Genomic DNA, 24754 nt, shown 5'->3' with positions numbered 1-24754 from the left:
CTTGATTTGTACGTCCGCAGAATTTCACTGGAAACGGTACTGCCTGATGCAACGAAGTTTCAATGGGCCCTGATCTCTGACAATTCTCACAAAGCGATCGTATCAATTCGTCTTTTGTAAGCTATGCTTTTTGTTGAAGTTTGATAGTCGAAGCTCGAGTCATTTGCCCAATTCCACTATCTCCCATTACTTAAATAAAGAGCGTTCCAGCGCTAAGGTCCCTTTGCGTAACGGGACCGAGGCTGTATGTTTGTTTGTTGTTTATCGCCGCACTCAGCAATATTCCAGCTATATGACGGCGGTCTGTAAATAATCGAGTCTGGACCAGATAATCCAATGATTAACATCATGAGCATCGATCCACGAAATTGGGATCGATGACATGCATGAACCAAGTCAACGAGCCTGACCACCCGATCCCGTTAGTCGCCTCTTACAACAAGCATGCTCGCCTTTTACGGCAAGCATGGGTTGCTGAAGACCTATTCTACCCCGGAATCTTCACGGGTTTGGCTGTAGGTATGTCAGTGTGTGTGTGTGTGTGTGTGTGTGTGTGCGTGTGCGCGCGTGCGAGTGCGTGCGTGCATGGCTCTTTCACGCAACATTTTCTGACTCAAACAAAGCGGCGTGAAAGAGACATTTAACAACATCGTATAACCCATTTCAGTCAATGTTCATCGCCATTGGCATTCATTTGTCTTTTGGCTGCAAGCCGGAAAAAAACCCGAGACGGCATCGATAAAGATTTAATCACATAAAATTTAATCACATGTATAAATTAAGGACTTTTTGTCAATTTACAAGTGTGTAAATGCAGATATACACACTGGGTGTCAAGAAATAACGCTTTATTAGACTCCTAATACTTCTAACACAAGTATGTTTTTTAAACAAAGTCATGTAAAACATTGGACAAGGCCTACTTGCGTGTATGCCATTATGCAAATCAGCAGCTTAGCTTGTCAATATGTCTAACAAAGTAACATGTATCCGTTTTACCTGACCGTGAAATAGCTTGTAACAGTCTGGAGCAAGGGACATGGCACAGGACTCAAAATAACTGATATTTACAATCATAAAACTGAGGAAATTAAACATCGATATGTAGATAAAGTTCTGAACGTTTTGAGCAGATACACTACTGTCCGAAACAAATGTTCTCTATATCGCTTAGCTTAGTATGTTTTATTGGGATTCATTTTTAAAGATTGAATTTGATGAAAAGTGCATCAGACAGCCCCAGAGGTAAAACATAATCTGAGAACGAAAAACAATCTGAGAAGAACTAACAAAATGTTTCTTAGTATGCCATTATTTCAACGTCATCGGTGAGTCTATTTTCAAGCATCAATAAGCACAATATCGGCACTAATAACTAAATTTAATGCATATTATTATTGAATGAGTAATATCATAACGCGAACAAAACACCGCAAATTCCCTGACCGTATACAAAACAAGACATGGAGGCTCGCCGTTACGATGTTCAAGTCACATTCTGTAATTAGCCCTATGCTGAGGTGTCATTACATTCATATCAGAAGCTGGATAAGTGAGTGAGTAGGTTCAGGTCCGCCTTGAACAGTATTTCAGTTATATCACGGCGTGCAAGCTTGGACGAAAGCACAGACCGTTGTCGTTTACCCCTTTGGGGAAATAAACGGGCACGGGTAGGGAGCTGACAGACCAACGATCGGGAAGAACATGAGATTCAAACCCACGATCAGCGAATCCTAACACTTAGAGGACGCAGCTCTGCACAGAGAACACCGTGCCCACTGGGCCAACCATGCTTCATTGAAGACGATCCACACGGATGCAGCTAGGGTCGCTGGTACTGTTGTAAAGGCCTGGTGTAGACTATGGACACATGAACAGGAATGACATAGAAGACAGATGAATTGACATTAAGATAATGGTACAAAAAGCACACGCATTTTAATGTCAATATTAGCTGTAAGACTAATAAATGAGGTTACACTTGAAACAATCAAAGAGGTACTAGGCTCCAAAGTGTTTTGCTCATTGCCAGTTTCGTTGAACTAATTGTGCGGTCCTGGTACATCGTCTCCGTGTCATTAGGATATTCCTAAGGGAGTTTGGGTAAATGCAGCATTGAACAGTATTTCAGCTGTACGACAGCGTGCCAGCTTATGCGAGAGGAAAGTCCGAAATGATGCAGGTCTCAGACATTTACCACTTTGGTGAAACCCACGAGCACGGTAACCAAGAAACCTAATCTGATTGGATCTGGAATTCGAAATCGCGATCACAAATCGTTTGCCACGGACGTCTGAACGGTGAATCGCTGCGTCTTAGTCGACAAGAACACCTGTCTCCGGATTGTGATAAACCTTTCCATGACACCACAGACTACCAGTTAGTACGATCCTAGTGCCACTTCAAGGAATTCGTTGTCAACCGGAAAAGGATTGAATGACAGAGCACTGTTAACCTTTACAAGCCTAATGTCTCAAAAGACAGCCCAAATAGGACTACATATTTGCTGGACACAGTGTGTCATCCCATATAGCCAAGCCACTTTGAACAATATTTCAGTAGTCTCACGATGTACCAGTTCATGATGAAGTAAAGCCTAAAGAGACACAGATCGTCGAAAACCAATTTTTCGAACCAATCACGGATACTGTGTTGTAACAAGGGAATATAAATGAGGCGAATCTGAAACTCGAAGGCACGCTCCTTGATAGGATCGTCAGAAGCGAAAGGGAGGTAACTCTGCAAGTGAATTGCGGCGCCGTAGATGACTGGACCACCCGCTCCTTTCTTTTGAATGTACAAGCAATATTACGAAACATACAAATAGATTGAAGTTCTTATATACATATTAACAGCGCAAGCATAATGTTCACAGATCTACGTCCTGATAGCTAAATACTAACATAGAGGCGATATACTATCTAATACTGTCTGAACATACATGTATAGCACCTTAAGGATTATCAGCAAAAAAGGGGCACTTGAGTTTGGTGCCAAATATACACAGAATCGGAACATGGTTTGTAATTAGCATTAGTACAAGACAGGTCTGGAACGTCGCGTGTCTTTGAAATTAGTAGAACGCCATTTTCAAATGACGCGACCAAGCAACTTCAACTGCGATTGGTGCTCTGAAGGTTTTTCGACCAATGACATGCGAGGTTACTTCATCTTGCTACGTCATCATGTGAGGTTATCTGTAGTAATAGAAGTAGCTAGGCAGGTGCGTTTTTTCTGTCCTCATCCCTGTAAAACAAAAAAATTCATAGTAATATTATATAGTTACTCATTGACACATACAATACATACGAAGAGGTCTTACATAGTGAAGTTAAATCTCTGTGTTATACTTCTTATTAATTAATTTATGATGAATAAAACAATATTAGAAGTAAAGATATATTTTTAAGTTTTATATGTAGGTTTATAATGTAATATACATGAATATATTATTGCATTTCCCATTTAGTACCATGTACAGAAAACCCCGATATTTTAGTAAAAGATATTTGAAAGCTGCGAAAGCATGTTTAGACACATGTGCATAGGTAAAATAACCAGATCTTGAAACACAAAACAAAGATTTGCATCATCAAAGATCACAGCACAAAGTGATCTGAATTTATCACAAACATGTTCAAATATCCCAATACACGACATATCTGGGAAAACAAACCAATTCAATGCCTCCAATTCTAAAGTCAATAGCACTGTGGCAAGCAGATTAATTGCAAGAGCACAAATTCTTTTTCTGTTATAAACTCTCCATTCGACCTTTCAGTGATCGAAAACAAATCTGTGATGCTGTGATTGCTCAACGCAGAAAAGAGCAAAACATGAAATCATATGAATAATAAAGACATAAGGCGTTTTCTTAAGTACTTGGTTTACGGATCCAATGTTAAAGAAATCACAAATTTGAAATTCATGTTTGTTTCGCTGCGTTTTCTCATATCTAACCACTTGAATTGAATTTTATATTTTATTCAAAACACCAACACTAGAGTTCGAGAACAAAATCCATAATCCAAGTATTAAAAAACTAAACTGTAACTGTAAATTGGAGCAAATAAATTTGAAATTAAGAATCAACGTTAACGTCATCAGCATGCGGCGTTACCACGGCGGTGGTGTTCACTGTGGTGCTGGGGGAAACTGGTGGCGTCCACTGAAACACGGACTGGGACGCCTGAGTGTTTAAACAAGTGAAAATATTGGACAATCTTGGTCAGCGTGACCGGGAAATCTATGGAGAGGTCCCAAAGCTTTAAATACGTGTGGTAATCTGAGCAATGCGCTTAAAGCGACCTTGAAAGCCTGTTATTCGATTCAAGGCAAGTCTGAAGTGCAAGATACTCAACACAAACAAAACTGCACGAGACAAATATCGGTATGCACACAAAGCAAAGTTATGTCGTAAATGCACACAATTATTTTCATTTATTAAATGAATATTTAATTGTTCCATTAATTTCAGTGATGAGTCGATTTTTCTTCTGACAGCATAATTTTGACACTGAACACATTTTTTAAGCAACGAACACAGACACATTTATTCAAATTTGGCCACGTCATGGAGGGGGTAAATCACTTGTGCTATATCGTAGCCTCACAACATACATTAACTAGATCTGAGGTGATCACAAGCGCATACCTCCATCTTAAGCGTTGTGTTTTATTTGCATAACGTTTGTTTATTTAACGCCACACATGATTTACATGTTTTTTTATCGCCTCCATGGTCCAGTGGGTAGAGTGTCTGCCTGGAGAGCGTAAGGTCGGTGGTCGTGACATACCAAAACATTAAAAGATACTTGTTGTTACCCTGCCTGACATTCGGAATTAAACAAGAACCTAGTCGGCTCGGAGTCAGTGTAATGTGTCTGAGTGGGGTATCCATGTTAAACTTCGACGTGGTATCTCAGTGGGCCATAAAACCGGCCTAAGTCCGGACTAGAACAAGCAACCACCCACACGGGATTACACGTCGCTATAAAAGTGAAATAAGCTTTAACGCGACGTTAAACCCCATTTCACCTTCTTGATTTTCACTTTTTTCAAACTCCTGTAAACTCTGTTATATTGCCAAGGAAGTAAATGTTTTAGAATATCCGTATTGGATAAAATCATGACATTCAACCTCTGTGTATCTCAGACACTTAAACGGACCTAATTTCGCAATTAGTGATAGGAGAAAGACGATCTACTCTAACGCATGTTCCATCTGTAACACAAGACACAAGACGCAAGACACAAGACACAAGACAAAAGCCACGTGCCACATTCACTATACACACATACAAGTACAAGTATATAACGAATTGTCGGGCAATACATATCCCTGCACACTAGCAACATAAACGTTAATTTGGTGTTGGATGACGTCGAAAATTGCGTCCATCGTCCTTGACCTTTGACGGCGAATAACGTCAATAAAATCATGACAACAGGCTATATCACTTCCAATATTTACTATTTACTGCTCAAGCAACATAAAAAACATCATGAAGGGATAAAAATATATAAATATGACGTCAACAAACACATAACACGTAAAACAGGATTATGCGTACAAGAGCATTTTACAAAGCATATATACATGTATATATATACCAGCAACACTTTTTTAAAGTGTATATCAAAGGCAAAAACCTTCACCACAACCTTTATCTACCATAGCAGTGGCTATGTATGTGTGTAAGGACTTACCTCAACCATGAGGATATGGCTATCTACATGTGCTTCTATGCCTACTCTCATATCTTGCTATCAGACAGTTATTCGTTGTTATTTGTCCCCATCAATCGGGATTAATCCGCTTTCTAAGTTTTCTACATAATGTGGATCAGTTAGAATTAATCTGGACACTATATAAAGGACACAAATGGTTTAGAATAGCGACTAGACACTATAGCATTGGCAACTCACGACTTGCCGACTTTGCGCAGCTCTTATCAAGGCATTTCAACATCATTCGTATTTTCACATACGATTTTCCATTATAGGACTCAATCCGCCTGCCCTAGGAGGAAAATTCGGGACATGTAGGGGTGTTGTTATGCTATTTAGGAAGGCAATGTGTAACATTGGTACATTGGAGAGTCTTTTTATTTCCATTTGATTTAAGATGGCTAAATGACAAGATCTATATAGACACAGAAAATTATCTTTTGATGTCAATCTAATATAGAATCTCTTTCGAAGTAGTTCCCACAAACTAATGATTGAACGGGAAGACGCAGAAGAAACCATAGACAATTAATATTTTGCATTGAATGTAATCTAGACCTTATTGAAGATGAATCACTTCCTGGTAATAGGCTGTACATGTGATAATCCAAAGCGTATATTATCAAGACTGCAAATATCTATACATTTTTCTACCTGATATCTTCAGTTAAGATAGGTATCATCCATTGTCCATTTATATTTATCATGCTATGTCAGTTATAAATTAATTTATATAAAATATAATCAACCTAAATGCTGAATGCTATGGGCCTGTGGTCTCAGTTTTGTATGAATAAATTATCTATCTAAGACCTACCGTATTCGACGTAATAAGCGCCCAGGGCGCTCTCAAAATTAGAAATAGGGAGCTCTTATGAGAATATTATTTTGGTGAAAAAACAGAGTTAAAGGATAAATTTCGTGGTTTATGCTGACAGCCTGAAATGTTTATATACGACAGATATATTTTTCCAGAATTTAATTGCCCATAAATAAGGGTGCATATAACACACGAGTGCGTATTATACGCGAATAAACATGTTTTGTGTACATTGATCAATCGGAAGGGGTGCTAACTGGGATTGTTTACTAGCCAAGATGTTAGCAAATATCGCCGTGGGCGCTTATTAGAGCGGGGCGCTTATTACGTCGAATACGGTATATATTTACTGACATCACTGGACATTATTTGCTTGTGCTTGTTCTAAATTTTTCCTTTTCTGTGGAAAGTGATTAGGCTCGTTCTTGATTAAAAGTAAAATATAGTTAATATACATGTATAATATACAAATCACTCAAACCGCGCGTCAAACATATTAATACTGATTTGAGGTAAAACAATGCTAATTGTATGGGCAATATTTTGCATGACCTGAACAACTCGTTTACATTTGTTTACAATTAAACAGGATAAAGGTCCCCTTTTCGACAGTTACATTCACTACTAATGGATCTGAACTTTTGGTTTCATTGACCATATCTACCAAGTGGGTCTAGCGAACAAGACAGCACAGCTCTCATCACGCAAACAAGAACACAAACAGCTTCAGTGACAAATGACAACTTGCCTTCTCTGTATCGGCCTTGCAACACGTCCGTTAGGATACAACAAGTAACTACTAATAAACAAATACTAATAATGCGAGCAGAAATTAATGCGTACAACGCGACAGGCTTTCACTCGCATCTTTAAAATGACGCTTAATGTTGAAATTTAATTTGTTTTAGAAGAGGATAGGGCACGTTGACATATCTCGCATTAATATCTGACTTGAAGTCGCGCCTCGCATTAATTTTATGATGCATTTATTTCGTGATTTATAAAATGAGAAAGGTCGGCTGTTACTGATAGTAAATAATTTTTATTATGAAATGTTCCAATGATCTATGACAGGAATCCTTTCTATGCATTACGATCTAAATGTTTATCCGATGACCAAACTTTCGAAGCGATTGGAACATCGTTTGAAGTTAAAATATATTTACACACATTTGGTATTCAGAAACTTCCATATGATACAGACAGATTGTGTTTTGGTCGAGCCATCTCTTAGAAAATGTGGCCGTCGGAGTTTGAAAGAGATTATTATGTTTAGATAATTAGGACGCCGTTATCTGAGCATCCTCTCTTACCCATCTTAGTCTCCGCTGACAGAAACGTCCTCTGAAACCCCGTCTACAGCGACATGTCTGCGGGGCAATGCACCGACCCCCGTGACGACATCGGGGCCAACATAACGCTGCAAGCAGAAATCATGAAGAGTTATTGGGTTTTTGATTCACGCTCTCTCTCGACTGTAGGCAATTTCAAATACTGAGTTTACGTACAAAACGTTGCGTAATAACGCGTTGCGGGTGCTGGACTACTGACAACACGATTGCCAATTTCTAATAAAGAAACTCCGTCGAACCTAAGAGCGTCCTATTAAAAATCTCACTCAAACGCATTCCCTTTGAAATGGAAGGTACATTTTTCGAAATAATGTTTGAAACACCTCTATTTTTTTGCAGCAAAGCATTGCAATAGGGAGTGAGTGAATGAGTGAGTATGGCTTTACGCCACTTTTAGCCATATTCCAGCAATATCACGGCGGGGAAAACCAGAAATGGGCTTAACACATTGTACCCATGTTGGGAATCGAACCCGGGTCTTCGGCGTGACGAGCGAAAGCTTGAACCACTAGGCTACGCGGCCGCCCCTTGCATTGCAATGGGATCTATTAGAAACCCCAAAGGAAAAATCGACAGAGTTGTCTCCCCGGACTACTGTCCACTTCCGGCGCGTATAGTCGAAACGAAACATGACAGATGTTGACAACGTGACATTTATTCTTGAATGACAGCCCTTTTATTCTTCACATCGACTTTTCATAGTGCTTTCAATAGGTGGCCCGTATTGACTTAATATGCATCCATGCTCATATCTTTGCAAAACGTTGGACTGATGTACAAACATAACAATATTATGACCCTCCTGACTACGACATTTGCAAAATTCTCCATACCAACATCAATCACTGGAAAAAAAGAAACTATTGAAATCAATAGAAATAAGCCAGCCATTCATAGAGACTAATGTCAACTTAGAATTGATAAATATCATTTCTGCGTCATTTGAAACAATATTAAGAAAATCCTTCATCATGATGACGGTACACACTCATAAAGCACTGAAGTTTTGTGTCACATTTAGGGAAAGTCCATTCCTAAACTTATACTACACTTTGTCATATGATGCACAGCTTCAAAGGAGAATTTGACATAAAACCTGCGTTTTCAATATCACGTGTCCATCCCACATGCAGACTCACGTTTCTGGCAGCTGGCACCGGCGTATCCCCGCCTACAGACGCAGATGTCTGGCTTGAAGCACACCCCTCCGTTCTGGCACGCCAGATGACACACAGCTGCCGAAAGAAGGGATGTTGAAATATTGACCTGTACATCAATCTGTCAGCCCGTGTAACGAAATGTTCCATATCTTAAAATGATTCCTGATATCTTTACAACATTTCTTATTGTACTGGGTGTGATATTAGAAATTCACATATTGATATCAATCAGTGTGTACCTGATATCATCAAACATGTCAACTATATGAACATATAACTTACTGATATCGTTCAGTTACAGATATAAACTGATTTATTGACAACCTCCGGTCTACCCGTTTCTGATATCAAAAATAAATTTGAAGATATCCCGATATCATTTGATGATATCCTATATAGTTTGATAATGTCGCCATATGTGTTTTATTATTTTAATTTACACACTGCATAATAATTATAATAAATTCATGTAATGATATCATTAATTCAATTATTGATATCCTCAGTATGCATATATTTCGTAATACCAATATCGGTATCATAAAAAGATGTCATTCAATGAAAAAATTAAACTCATTGAGAGATATCATAAAAAGTACTGACGATATCAATAATTGAACCTTAAATGTGAAAACTCAACGTCCCCAGTAACCAATGCTTGTGTTACGAGGAGACATAATGAATAAGTGGTAGACCACGGCTATACTTCGCTGGTAACGTGTCATCGTACTCTGACAGCGCCGATTGTTGCTCATAACATCAATCACTGGTTTGTTTTTGCTTGTTTCTTTACAGGGCGCCGTCATACAGGCGTATATTGCCGAGTACGACAGCTAACAACGAACAAACATATAATACATAGGATAACGGCTTGCCTTAACGGCGTGCAGCACACACTGTTCAATGTTACCTTTGTCACATCTCCTCCCTGACCATCCCGAGGGACAGGAGCACCGGTCCGGACCCACACACTTCGCTCCGTTCATACACTTAGGGCGACAGGAAGCTAGGTAAGGGGAGACAACCGCACACAATCAGTATATGACATCATCTGAGGTGACTTCAAGAACGTTACGTTAACTGGGATGTGGTGGAATGTAATATGAAATAGTGTTAATTGACATGACTTAATTGATGGAATGTAATGTGAAATAGCGGTAATTGACATGGTTTAACATGCTTTAGAGGGCTCGCACGAAGAGAATGATGAAGAGCATTGATAGAGAGTGTTAGTTCCAAGCTGAAGATGTACTGCTAATATGCCTCCATCCCAGAGATGTTAGAACAAGATTTAAAGAGAAGAGATACTATCACCTTTACAACAACTGCACAAGAAGAAACAGCAACAACAACAACAACAACAACACTATAGAACAGATACGAAAGAGCTTGTCAAGCTGAATTTGCAAGAATCCCAGGCGCAGAAAGATATCGGCACACCTCTTGGGCTGATGTGGTCTTCAGAAAAGGGAGACAACTGTATATGACACAATCTGATTGTGGAGAGCACAAATACCATTTTAGATCTAATTCGCCCTTCCATTTTGTTCATTACAAACTTGTGTTCATAAACATTTTCAAAACATGACATGAAACCTACACGGGACTTATAAAGCAGATTTTGATAGAGATCTGTTTATCAAGAATCGCTGGCGCAATGTGATATTCGTTCTAATACCTTTGGCCAATAGGGCGCAAGGGGAGATAACCGAACAAAGTGTTCAAGGTTCGTAAAAATCGCTGGCGCAGTTTGGTAGCAGACCCACCTCGTTCACACCTCTCCCCTGTGTAACCGTATCCACATTTACACACGTTAAACCTTTTACACTTGCCACCGTGGAGGCAAGGCGGAATGCAGATTGCTGGGGAAGAGAAATTATTATGACAGATCTTTTTGTATATTATTATGGTATATTATTATTGTATAGACATGGAAATCAACACTTTACTCTGTCAGATTATCGACATAGTTGTTTTAAAGAAGGTCTTATTTTGTTTTGTTAACATTTAACTTTGCTCAGTATGGAGTACTGCAAGGGTCATGTTCCCCTCCTCGCGTGTTTAATATCTCAACTTTTGGGAACCGGTTTCAATGTAAAACGTGCTTGATTAAAAAATCTCAGGAACGCTGATTACCCTTACAGTATTCCATAGTTGAGAGGTGGAAATTAACATGGAAATATAATTAATGCATCGAAAGATGTCTTAACTTATCTCTTTACACTGATGCACAGTAAATATCAGTATGTTCATACAGCTATCATAAAAGGATTAACCTACATCATATAACTTTATCGCTGAGAATCACATGAATACTACTTTTGGACTTCAAAACAAAAAACAATGCATTTCACAAATTTGTGATGGAGTAATTAAGATAATTATATTTTAATTTTAATTCATTATACTTTCTGAGCTGCAAGTACCACACTCGTGTATACAATAGGGGAAACGTTCAGGGCCCTGTTCAACAAAGCGATCTTAGCGCTAAGACAATAGTAAATCAGTTACATTTAGTTTTAATTTAGCACAGTCATAGCGCTAAGGCGGTTTTATAGAGTGGAACCCATATTTGAATCGGAATACTTCAGGCCCGTAGGAGCAGTTGTTTTCTGTTTTATTTAATTAACAAATTTTCACAAGGAGAATTTTGTTTAATCTCTCCAATATCTACATACATACAGAGCATTTGCTGTGAAACCGAATTAAAAATCAATATAATTTATGTACATGTTTCTTCGGGTCCCTTCTTGTCTCATAGTACTCCTGACTGTGGCCAATATGACCGATATGATCAACTTATGCTATAATAGTTTCAGATAGAAGCCTTAGGTGTAGAATTGGTACTTGTAGGGGACCGACCATTAGATATTCGAGGGGGGGGGGGGGGGGGGGGGGGGGGAGCTATATCTACGAGGGCTGGTAAAAAAATTCTAAGCCTGACTAACTTTCAACTATGGGCCATAACAAAGTGAACTACTCAATGTAGTACATTGTTTGAGTAGTTCTTTGCAAGTGTATTTTGTCTGTTAAGGCCGTTTGCATATTAGTGACAGCCAGTTGAATGTGATCCAAATGGACACAGAAATGGAAAAGAACGAGTACCGAGCAGTCATGCTTTTGACTTTAGAGAATGGCAGCTATGTTGAAGGCTGGGAGAACAAGCCTTGATGATGACCCTTGGTCTGGACGTCCCTCAACTTCAATCAATGAAAAAATCAAACAAGGAGATAGAAAAACTTATACTGTCATATAGAATTATTACCATTGCTGAACTTGAGGAAGACACAGGTCTGAGCCATGGATTCATTAAAACCATTATTCATGAAAATTTACAGATGAATAAGATATCTGCCCGTTGGGTGCCAAAGTTCTAAATTCTGATCTTAAGGGGAAAAGAACTGACAATGCCAGAGAAAATTTAGAGCTAATTTTGGAGGATTTCATCAAATTCAAAAAGAAATTAGTAACGGGTGATGAAACATGGGTCTACCACTATGATCCCGAGTCAAAACGTCAATCCATGGAACGGCACCATTCTACTTCTCCGGCACCAAACAAATTCAAATCTTCAAGATGAGTGAAGAAAGTAGGGGCCATTGTGTTCTGGAACAAGGGGTGTGATCCTTATCGATTATTTAGACAGTCAACAGACGATTACCGGGGCCTACTATGCTGATTTGCTTCATTGCCTGAGAGATTCTATCAGAGAAAAGCGTCGAGGAATGCTGACTGCTGGAGTTTTAATACTTCATGACAATGCCTCTATTCACAGCTCCCGACTTGCAAACTTTAAGGCTGCTGTGCGACAATGTGGGTTTGAAGATTTTCCTCACCCCGCATACTCGCCAAACCGTGCATCAAGTGATTTCCACCTGTCTCCTAAACTGAAAGAACACCTTCGTGGAAAGGGCTATGACAACAACGATGACCTCAAAGCTGCCGTGAATGAGTTTTTCAGGGTTGCTTCAGAAAACTTCTTCCTGACTGGAATTGAACAGCTTCACTATCGACATGAGAAGTGTGTTTGTAAAGCAGGAATTTTAAAAACTTTCACAATTTTTTTTGGCTAGGCTTAGAACTTTTTTCTGCCCTGAAACTTTTTTTATTTAAAACCATGGGCCTGAATCTTTTGTTTTTGTTATATTTGGATTTTTTTTAAATATAAAAGGCACCTTACTTTATTTTCTGTGGTCGGCAATTCTTTTTCAAGAATCTGAATCAAAATAACTTTTTCACGAATTTTCGGGGACAGTTACTTTGTTTCGTAAAGAATCTTAGACCCCCGACCCCTCCCTTCTCCACCCCCAGAACATCAAATGGTCGGTACCTAAAGCAGTTTTGTTCGAGGTTGGGACCTCGACTAAAGATGGCATTCTTGTACATTTTGACTGAATAGCCGATTTTGCTGACTTTTAAGATTGAATCGAAGATTATCGCGAAATGCCTAATCTTGAGTCAGAAATGAACCGAATCGCGTCTACACGTATCGTTGCAACCCCTACCGTATACAAGGTGACGGTCACATGAAATAGCCGGTAGGCCAAGGAACAAACATGGCTGCCTTACAATTTGTGCGCGTACTGATGTTTCAGTGCTTTGACTTGCGATCTAAATAAACGTATAAAATCATATTTGTCCCTTGCTCTGGCCAAACAAACGCAGTTCGGGACGCAGACGGCACATAACATGGCAACACATGAACGCTCAAAATCGTATACCTTCCTGACAATAGCGACCGGAATATCCTGGTGGGCATGCGCACTCGTGTGGTCTTATGCACGTGCCTCCGTTAAAACATGGCGGGTAACACATAGGAATTTCACAATATTGTCCCTTCCAGCCCTTCTCACAGCGACATCTCTCAGGCCCAATACAGACTCCGCCATTTTGACAAGGCCTTCGACATGCCACTGCAGAAATCAGAATAGACTTGATGGTCATATTATACTCCTGGAAAAAAGTTAAGCGCCACCACTTTCTTATTTTCATATGTTTCTACTTTCCATGTACATTTTGAAATCTCTACATGGGAAATTTATTAAATTTTATAAAATATCTGGGAAACCACCGATATCTGATGATAAGCTGGTATAATAAGGATGTTTGTTGTTACTGGTGGCACCAATGACTGGGTGCGGCGTTTAATGATAATAATAATAATAATGATAATAATGCAAAGAAGCAGAAGTAGCATGTGAAAGGGTAGTCAAATATATATTTCCATGCCGGGAATAGTTACAAAATATACTATCACATAATCTAATTCTGTTTCTGTAATTCAACAAGGGTATGTCACTTTGTAAACAAACACGAAATATTTCGTAAGAAAATAAACAGGATACGATTTTAAATAGATGCTGTTTTATGTGGAAATATGTAGATAGGGGTGCTTGAGTGTTGACCAGGTGCCTGCCAATGTGCCTGTCAAGTCAGGCGCTGTCTCACGTGTTAATACTCTATAAGGAGGTATACAGGCTACAGTTTACTATTACACGACAGCCATATTTTCGACACATGCATGAAGATATAGGTGTGGCATGATGAAATTGGATAGACACAAAATACAGAAAACAGGAGACAAAATCAAATCAAGTCCCATAGCATAGAAGGGAACGCCAGTACTACATCATCGCCATGCCTTCACGGGTATACACTACTGTCCTCCACTATCTGTGAATACACACGGTCGCTTTGCATTGTAGTACTATTTTCAAACAACGAATCAAGCGGCAGCCTGATTACAGCGAGAGGGAAACCAATGGGTACTCTGACCAATGAGCGCTAAGGTTACATTACAGATATTACTCGTGCTTCTACTCCACACATTGCTTCAGTGTAAAACAACGGTAGGGTTCGCACAAAATACATGCGCGGAGTTGGGCTGACTGGACTTCCGGGAGTTACATGTGACGCTGCTTGACGACTGTAGGCACACGTCACTACTACACCCAAAGCGGACATGTCCACGTGTGATGGAGGAACGTAGTGTATACATACACGTGAAGAACTGACGAGGGTACTACCTTGACCTACTGTAGCAACAAGCATAGGCATGTTTCATGAATGAAAATAATCTTTGTCTGTTATCATTTCATCTTGAAGGTACGTGTTTTCAGGTACAGTTTGATAACCGTTAATTTCTGCCCTACACGATACCTACAATGTGAACTCCGATAAAACATCATGTGTGGACTTTGTAATGTTGTAGCAAAGCATTTCGGAATATTCCGTTGCATCCCGCAAATGTGCATGTAGTTTGAAATCAAGGAAAAATGTAACATATTATGAGTAAAACGTGAAAATATAACAACAGAAACAGCAGCTGCAACATAATGAGAAATATTGGTGTATGCACATACCATGAAATGACAATCCATTTGCTCCTTACCATACGCTCTGAACTGATGAACTTTTGCGCATGCATAAAAGCTACACAAAAAATCGTTTACATTGTCACGATAAAAATACTTTGAAACATGACGTTGAGTCGCCTTCCGGTAATCTGAATGACTATCCAGACTCCATTATTTACAGACAGCCGTCGTATAGCTGGACTATTGCTGAGTGCGGCCAAAAAACAAATTCTATAACAATATGAATACCTCAAAAAGTGGATATAATATACAAAAGACAAATGCTACACTTTAAAGGATTCTTTGAATTATTGCAAAATAAAAAGCGAATTGCAAACGTATATATGGATGAAAACGCCATATATTACGAGCGCTTCCAACAATAACCTCAACGCACTTTGATTGAAAGGAAATATTCAGACTGAAGTTTGTACTGCAAATTTGGATCGACTGTTCACCCTTTGCTGCTAATGTAAGGTACGTGGCAGATATATGTATGACGGAAGTATATATGCCTGTATTCCTAGCGTATTGCACTTGATGATGGTGTCATATTGATGAAGATCACAAAAAAAAGTAAAAAACTTCAATACTCACATAGTTCACATCTTGGTCCTGTGAAACCGTAGGGACACAGACATCTGTTCCTGGTGTAGCATCGCCCGCCATTCTGACACCCTGGAGTACACACACCTGAAGAAAATTCAGAAATGCTGTCTGGATGAACAAATAAATTAAATCTATTGTTTAACGACCCCTTGTAAAACTGCTGGGCAAAGAAAGTGTTGATGGTGGCAAAGAATGAAACAAACATGAAATCATTATAGTTATTCGATGATGATGTACTTGATGATGTACTTGAGACGGTTATCATAGCCTTGTTTTTGGATCTTAAGTTTGCAGTCTTACGGCGACCGACCGCCTCCGTGGTCTAGTGGTAGAGCGTCCGCCCGGAGAGCCGAGGGTTCGGGGTTCTATCCCCGGCCGCGTCATACCAAAGACGTTAAAAGCTGGTACTTGTTGTTACCCTGTCTGGCGCTCAGCATTAAGGGGCTTAAACAAGGACTGGTATTCATATCAAACTGCGGCATGGTATCTCAGTGTGCTAGCACTCAATATGCGAGGTGGATGTAAAAAAAGACCTAGGACCGCTTGGGTTTTACACTCCCGAGGGAGTTGAGAATGATAACTGAACTGCAAATGGATCTACAGGGCGGGGAACAAATAAACCGCATTTGAGCAGTTACTAGCACCTGGATATGTGAGGTATATAAATGTATATTATAATAGTATACTATTTTTACCCGACAGTTTTATATACAATTGACTCTGTGTAAACCGGCATCTGAGTACTCCGGCACCCTCTGTAATCCGGCATTTATTTCCGGTCCCGACTATCTTGTTTAAAACATCATAATTTTAACTCTACTCTGTCTATTCCGGACCAAAATTGTTCATGAGATGTGCGAGTAACGAGATATGGTTTTCGTGTTACATATTGTTTGTTTGTTTAACGTCGCACTCAGCAACATTCCAGCTATATGACGGCGGTCTGCAAATAATCGAGTCTGGACCAGACAATCCAGTAATTGACTTCATGAGCATCGATCCACGCAATTGGGATACGATGACCAAGTCAGCGAGCCTGACCACCCGATCATGTTAGTTGCCTCTTACGACAAGTGTAGCCGCCTTTTAGGGCACGCATGGGTTGCTGAAGACCTATTCGAGCCCGGATCTTCACGGGTCTGGTACATTATTTAGAAACAGATTAATGCTTTGTGTAGTTCTGCGGTTTTACTCACTCTGTTCGCACTGATCCCCCGTGTATCCAGAGAAACACCGACACTTGTTGGGCTCGTAACACACACCCCCATTCCGACAGTAAGGAACACACACAGCTGAAACATAAACTCGCAATAAGGGATGGACCATTTGATTTCAAGGGGGTTGGGGTGTTGTTTTTGTTGAAGGCAAGGTGAGGTGAAATTGGGTTTAACGTCGCGTTCAAGATTATTGCACTTATATAGCGACGTGCATGTACGTGTATGTGTTTGTGTGGCTGCTTGTACTAGTCCGGACTGATGCCGATTTATAGTGCTAGCTCACTGAGATACCATGCCGCAGTTTAACATGGATACCCCACTCTGACACAGTATACTGACTCCGAGTCGACCAGTCCTCGTTTTAGCCCCTTAATGCCGAGCACCAGACAGGGTAACAACAAGTACCATCTTTTAACGGCTATTGGTATGACGCGGCCGGGGATCGAACCCCGGACCTTCCGCTCTCCGGGCGGACGCTCTACCACTAGACCACAGAGGCGGTCCTGTTGTTGTTGAAAGCAAACACAGCTCATAGTCTAAATACAAAACTTAGCCTCAATAAAAAGTCTCGACCGCAATATGACCATCCTCGAGTACTTCGTAGGCAAAGTTATAAACTTTGATATCAAGACATGAGCCAGCGATTTCTGGCAGGGTCATGTGACGCACTGCAGTGGCTCACTAATGCCCAAAGACGTGGATAGTGTTATTGTAAGGCCAGATCTCCCTGGCCATTGTAATACAATACAATGGTTATTTCTGTATAAAAGATAAATGCTCATCGATCCGGTGTCCTGTTGAGTCTTGATCTACGCGTTGTAGCTAATGCCTTGTTTGTTTAACGCCACACTCGGCAATATTCCAGCTATATGACGGCAGTCTTTAAAAAAATTGAGTCTGGACCAGACAATCAAGTGAGCATCGATCCACGCAATTGGTATACGATAACATGCATCAACCAAGTCATTGAGCCTGACCACCCGACCATGTTAGTCGCCTCTTACGATAAGCATGGGTTCCTAAAGACCAATTCTACTCTGGATCTTCACGGGTAGTAATGCCCGATGTGAAACTGAGACATTGTCTCTATATCATTAGGGCAATCATATACTGCTAGATTGTTATAGTTAGTTATTTTACAAACAAAGCGGCGTTTGAATGATTTGAATTAAATTTGTACTGCCGAGTTGCCCGCGTCACGTGCCTCTTTACGATTTTTACTATGATTAAGAGTATGAAGACTGCGTGTATTGAAGCAACAGGCATTGAAGCAGTGATCAGGACACAGAGAGTCATCTCTGGTTTCTGAATAAGTAAACAAGAAACCCTGTACTCACGGAGATGGCACCTCCTCCCGGTGTAGCCCACCGGGCAATCACATCTGTTAGGGCCAACACATAGACGGCGTCCTCGACAGGCAGGTTCGCAGATAGCTGGACATAGAGAGGCACAATCGTTGAGATATATATTAAAGGTATTCACCGTGAAGTTTTTCAAAAGGGCTGCCTAATCCGAAAGCGTCACTTGTTTTTTTTCTGCCCATAAGTCCAAACTGGTAGTTATAGTGATGTGTAAGATAGAAACTAGAAAGGAGATCCATTGTGATGTGTTTAAGTTGCATGCAGGTTCTCCACCTTTGGGAGAGTTAGTGAGTCAACATTTAAAGTCACATCGACACTATTTCAGCCATATCTTGACCTTTGGGTATTAAAATAACTCGAAGTCTTTCTTTAAGGTAGCTAAGGTACAGTGAGGCAGGTCTTTGACTTTTACCATTTGTGAAGCCCACGAGAACAGGTATGGTGCTGACAAACCAAAAATTGAAAAATAAATTTGACCCTTCAATTTTTGTAAAATAATAGGGTCGGATGGGTGAGAAAGAAATAATTCAAATTCAGCTTTTTTTATTTGGCAGTTTAGCGATTTAGTGCTTACTTGAGAACAATGCCATACACTGCTTAAAGTACCAGGGAAGCTATGAATAACGTTCTTCACGGCTACCTCTCATGGTTGGGCGAGCTTTTAGGGGCTATTGAGCTTGGGTAATGTGTCGGGATCAGGCAGGGCAACTATTTTCGATTCGTTTTCGTAAGTTTGATTATCAGTCTCGGTAAAGATAACAAAAGCTTCAAATGTTTCTACATTCCTGATTTTAAGGGGTAGGTGGATTCGTTAAATCCACGCACTAGAAATCTCCGACGCGTGACTTACGTTCACACACACTGCCATTTCCGCTGTATCCGTTCGGGCATGGGCCGCACGTGTACCCGGGGTAGTAGTCGACCTCCACACAATCAGCGACGGGGGAGCACATCTCCTTGTCGCACGCCAACTCAGCTGTACACGACATGGCAAGGGTTGCATCAATAGTCTTAATATATTATTGTATGATGCTAATTGTTTATGAAGAGCAAAGGAAAAAATCAATAGCGAGGTTGAAAGAAAAATGTTTGTCCGAATGTACGAATGTTTAAAGAATATCACCACAGGCAGGGTATTCACATTTTCACCATTCCATCACCATTCTAACCATCATTATTTATTTATTTATTTATTTATTTATTTATTTATTTATTTATTTATTTATTTATTTTTTTAAATAATAATAATAATAATAATAATAATAATTATTATTATTATTATTATTATTATTATTATTATTATTATTATTATTATTATTATTTACGTGTTCTTCGACAGCTGTTGCCGTCGCCACGGAAGAACCGCGGGCAGTCTCCACATGAGTAGCCGATATCCGGGGCCTGGTGGTCCCTGCATTCGACTCCAGGAAAACAAGGCAGCTCTGCGCATGCGTCCATTTCTGTATCAGGTATCAAATGATTGAAGCATATTTGATATTACACAATGCAATAACTCACGATGCCGCGTCGAAACGGTTCAACTAGGTCTGTTTTCAAAAAATAACGAAAAAACTTACCCCCACACGTCTTCCCGTCCCCAGTGAGGCCCGTGGGACACGGCCCGCACGAGAAGACACTGCCCCTCCCAGAGCAGGACACCCCCGGGAAGCATGGCTCCGTGGCGCAGATATCGTCTATCACATCACAGGAATAACCTGGGAACATAGCAGGAATATAGAATCATCTTTTTTTTAATAAACGCACATGTACGCCGCTTGCGAACTGACTTTGGTTTTTTCCGATTAAAATTTATTTACAACTGATAATCAATGGGAAATAAGTGACTGCACTTGTGTTAATACAGGGTCTGTACTCTATAGATTCCAGAACACTCTTGAAGGAAACCTACACGCTGGGTGTGATGTTTCTTGTGAATAATACGGATAGTACATTTGTAAATGAAGTACTGACAAATCGGGATAAAATCGTATAGACGTGATACTTCGTTGAATGCATTAATTAACATTGGTAATATACTCAAATCCAAAAGAAACGCGATCAGGACGGGCGATATCATACAACTGAATTGATGTAAAAAAATAAATTACTTTTTAATCAGACAAAATTCCATTACATTTCACATGATAACATATGTAGCAGGGCGTGGAGTCATCCCACAGATGACATCCTTACCTTGTCAGCTTGCTAACGGGGTTAACCTCTTTGGTCATGTGGACAAGGCGTCCGACCTCGGTTCAGATGGTCCGTGGTTCGAATCCCATTACGGGACTCGGAAATTTTATGGCCGCTACATTGGCGCCCAACGTGGGGCTGAGCACGTTCATATTAAATCTGAGCAAAATAAGCCTCAGTACCCTACTATGCGGCCCGGGACGTGCCTTCTGTTGACCGGGGAGTATGTAGCAGGGCGTGGAGTCGTTCCACAGATGACGGGGTTAACCTCTTTGGTCATGTGGACAAGGCGTCCGACCTCGGTTCAAAAGGTCCGTGGTTCGAATCCCATCACGGGACTCGGAAATTTTATGGCCGCTACACATTCACCAACACGCAATCATTGTACAAACTTCCCTGGAAAATGGCTAATACGCGGAACACTCTTTATTATAAGAAGGTCTGAGGCCGTTTAAATTGATTCATTGGACACCTTGTGATAATAGGTTCTGTAGCTTTAACAGCGATTTGCCAATCTCCATTGCCGTCGACCTTACGTTGGCTAACGTTGAACTCAACGTCATTGCCACAGGTCAGACGTGGACACAGTACCATCGGAATTGGCAGACCAGGCATTGGAGATGGCTTCTCCTAGCATGTTACCTTTCCCGCTTTAAAGTCTCAAATATAACTTAGTGTTTCATTTGCAGTTAATATTTTATATTTACATCAATGCACACACCTTTGTAGCCCGGATCACAGATGCACGTGTAGCTGTTAATCTCGTCGATGCAGTTGCCGTTTAAGCAGGGGTTGGAGGCGCATTCGTTCACATTGATTTGACATCGTTTTCCTAAAAAGATATTACTTATTATACATATTATTTTGAATGACTACACATAAGGGTAGAGGTGAAACAAGTGGTATTCTTTTGTCGACAACTTACGGCGTTATTTTGGTACAGTACCGACCTATAACCTTGAACTTGACCCATATTACATCGACCTTGTGACTGACCTGTGTAACCTGGAGGACACACGCAGCTGTAGTCGATGTCCTTGTTCCTGAGGAAGGTGTGGTTGACACAGGCACCGCCGTTGAGGCACTCGCAAGTCAGGACAACCACCTGAAGACAAGTTCAAGGTATTTATTTCAAGGCGTAATCGATAGAATAATAGGAACCATCTACAAATCTAAATGTGACACGGTCAGGATCCGTGGTCACAATGGCTTCAGAGGGAACTTATCAAACTCACAGCTGCGTGGCTACCTAACCAGGATGGTTGTTCAGACTATCAACCACAAGTTCTTGGCCCGATCAAATTATAGGCAGTCAGGATCTAGCTGGTTCAGAAGAAGGGATACGATGCCACACTCTTAGCCAGGTCCTAAGATCTCAGCTCTACGAGTGTCACGTCAGTATCACGTCAGTCGAGTGAGTGAGTGAGTTTGGTTTAACGCTGCTTTTAACAGTATTCTAGTTATATCACGGCGTGTCAGCTTAATGTGGAAGAAAACCCGTGGTGATGCAGGTCTAAGACGTTTAAAACTTCGGTGAAACCCAAGAGCACGGGTATGGTGCTGACAAACCTAGAAACATAATTGGGACGAACCGGGATTCGAACCCACTCACGTCAGTCGAAGCCCTAAGATCATTTTGAAACTGGACAAAGGTCACTCATTGCGGTCATCCGATCCTCACTGACATCTGTTTTTTTTGCGGTGTTAGGGATGTATTGTGACTCAGAAACGCCATGAGAGAACACAGAATGCACAGAAGGCACTTGTAGGCGCCGCAAATCGCTTTGCAGAGTTCGTCCCTTTAGTGTGCTAGAAACATATAGTGGTTCGAATTCCAGTGGTAAACGTCTGACCTGCATCACTTCGGGCTTTCCTGCCACATCAAGCAGACAGGCTGTGATATAACCAGAATACAGATCCAGACGGTGTAAACCCAAAGTTACTCACTGTTTTATGATATAAAAACAGCTCTCGCTTCTTCATATCGGTAACTAAGCTATATGTATATTTGGGAAACGTCTTATGAAAGTCGATGTTACCTCGAGGGAGAACTTCGACGTGCCGTTACAGTTATCGCTTGCTGTAATCTCGAACACCTCCATTGCAGCGCCGCCATCGACTGTGTTTGTTTCTGAACGCCAGTGGAAGTAGCCGTCAGATGTGATGTAAGCATCCGGGCGGTTAATCTTGTACATCACCTTTGACCCCTCGGGATCAGTGGCCTTGACATGCACCCTGGCCTGTTGACCAGCGAATATAACCGTCGGCGTCTCCGGACCTTGGATCTCTGGAGGGTAGTTGTCTGGAATGGTCAAGACATTCTAACTGACCACAGGAAACATTCAGTGAACAGTTGGTCGATCGTGCCATCTGTTGTGGCGTACTTACGGCGTACTGTCCGACTGTAATGATACATGCACAGTTGGCCACCAGTCTGTCGGTTTATCATAACGTACTGACCGCTGTCCACTCTACCGACAGTTGTCGACCAGTATGTACGTCATGACTTATGTTTCATCGGCCACCATTATGTCTGTCTGTGATGACGTACCTATAGTTATCGACGCGTCTGATTATCATGACGTTCTTATAGTCGTCGGCCATTATTTATTTCTTGACGTTGGCAACCAGTCACCCTGCCTGTGATGACGTACTTGCAGTTGTCGACCTGTATGTACGTCATGACTCATCTTTCATTGGCCACCATTCTGTCTGTCTGTGATGACGTACCTATATATATCGACGCGTCTGATTATCATGACGTACTTATAGTCGTCGGCCATTATTTATTTCTTGACGTTGGCAACCAGTCACTCTGCCTGTGATGACGTACTTACAGTTGTCGACGCGTCCTACTATTATGACGTATCACCATTATGATCAGACTATCTCCTATGTCGTACATGTTAATAATGCTGTCTAATATGACGTACATGTCCCTGTTCCTGTAGTTGACGATCAGACTGGTGGTTTTGACGTACCTATTTTTGGCGACCAGAACGTCTGTCCGAGTCCGACAACACACTGCTGACAGGGGTCGTTGGGGTTGACGTCCATAGCGGAGTGGCACTCGTAGTCAATGAAACACGAATCAGCCTGGTCGGAAGAAATGTTTTTAAAAACAAGTATCAAGAATAAATAATGACAAGACATCTTGTGATTATGTACATTATATGAACTAGTACTAGCATATGTTGGTTTAAATGATGATGCTAGTATATTCAGCCATTGTATCTGATACCAATAACAATAATATCCTCCACAATCTGCTTCTTACCTTGACCTTACAACCTTGACGACCGTCCACGCCACAGTCCCTGCAGACGGAGTCGTGTAGGGTCAAGGTCTTCGATGAAACCGACTCCCCACCGATGTTAACAGCCTGTCGGACATAATCAATAAAAATTTAATTTTCATATTTTATCTCCTGGAACGAAATCAGAACCCCTTAAGTTTGCAAAAGAAAGAATAAAACATGGGGAAAAATAAGAACCCCTAAATTTGTCAAGCTGTTATAACATATTCCTATCAAAAGTGAAAGAAATGGCAGATAATTACAAACATGTACCTCAATTACTAGTGTTTCTATGGGTAAATCAGAGACGAACAACTGGCGGAGGGATTCTATTGGCGGAAGGGTACACTTCAGCATGCCGTCAGTGTCACTGCTGCTTTGAGTAACAATGGGTGCTGTCAGTGGTTGCTTGTATCCGTCGAGGATCTGGAAGAGGATGGCAGGAATAATGAATATTCTGATGAAAACGGCCATTTAACAAATGGCTTGGCTATACAAAGTTTATATGCCTGAATATGCCTAGGCGACTGGACCACTCGTAAACCCCAAGAGGACATAATCACAAGAGGACATTATTACACGAGCACACTGTTACAAGCGGACAATGTTACAAGAGGACATTATTACAAGAGGATATTATTGCAAGAGGATATTTTTACAA

General features: G+C 40.7%; 1 protein-coding gene across 6 annotated transcripts in view; it reads right to left on the bottom strand.

Moving 5' to 3' along the window:
- Window positions 1-732: 732 nt before the first annotated feature.
- LOC139463806 (von Willebrand factor D and EGF domain-containing protein-like) overlaps window positions 733-24754 on the bottom strand; it is a 114372-nt gene continuing 90350 nt past the window's right edge. The window contains exons 17-35 of one of the 6 annotated variants that reach the window (XM_071245120.1): window positions 24367-24519; window positions 24076-24180; window positions 23780-23894; window positions 22838-23100; window positions 21795-21903; window positions 21520-21630; window positions 20183-20320; window positions 19931-20065; window positions 19456-19581; window positions 18582-18677; window positions 17224-17319; window positions 16016-16111; window positions 13784-13975; window positions 10829-10924; window positions 9973-10068; window positions 9042-9137; window positions 7864-7970; window positions 5929-6022; window positions 733-3246 (exon numbers count right to left, since the gene is read on the bottom strand). In XM_071245120.1, coding sequence (XP_071101221.1) covers window positions 3194-3246; window positions 5929-6022; window positions 7864-7970; window positions 9042-9137; window positions 9973-10068; window positions 10829-10924; window positions 13784-13975; window positions 16016-16111; window positions 17224-17319; window positions 18582-18677; window positions 19456-19581; window positions 19931-20065; window positions 20183-20320; window positions 21520-21630; window positions 21795-21903; window positions 22838-23100; window positions 23780-23894; window positions 24076-24180; window positions 24367-24519 — 2277 coding nt within the window. In that variant the 3' untranslated portion in view covers window positions 733-3193. Of the gene's footprint in view, window positions 3247-4120; window positions 4190-5928; window positions 6023-7863; window positions 7971-9041; window positions 9138-9972; window positions 10069-10828; window positions 10925-13783; window positions 13976-16015; window positions 16112-17223; window positions 17320-18581; window positions 18678-19455; window positions 19582-19930; window positions 20066-20182; window positions 20321-21519; window positions 21631-21794; window positions 21904-22837; window positions 23101-23779; window positions 23895-24075; window positions 24181-24366; window positions 24520-24754 lie in introns of all 6 variants that reach the window. The other 5 variants (XM_071245121.1, XM_071245123.1, XM_071245124.1 and 2 more) reach the window with 5 other exon arrangements.

This window comes from Haliotis cracherodii, unplaced genomic scaffold, assembly GCF_022045235.1.
Source record: "Haliotis cracherodii isolate W230 unplaced genomic scaffold, xgHalCrac1.p SCAF_16, whole genome shotgun sequence".
Classification (NCBI taxonomy): Eukaryota; Metazoa; Mollusca; class Gastropoda; order Lepetellida; family Haliotidae; genus Haliotis; species Haliotis cracherodii.
This window is presented reverse-complemented; position numbering and strand designations above follow the sequence as displayed.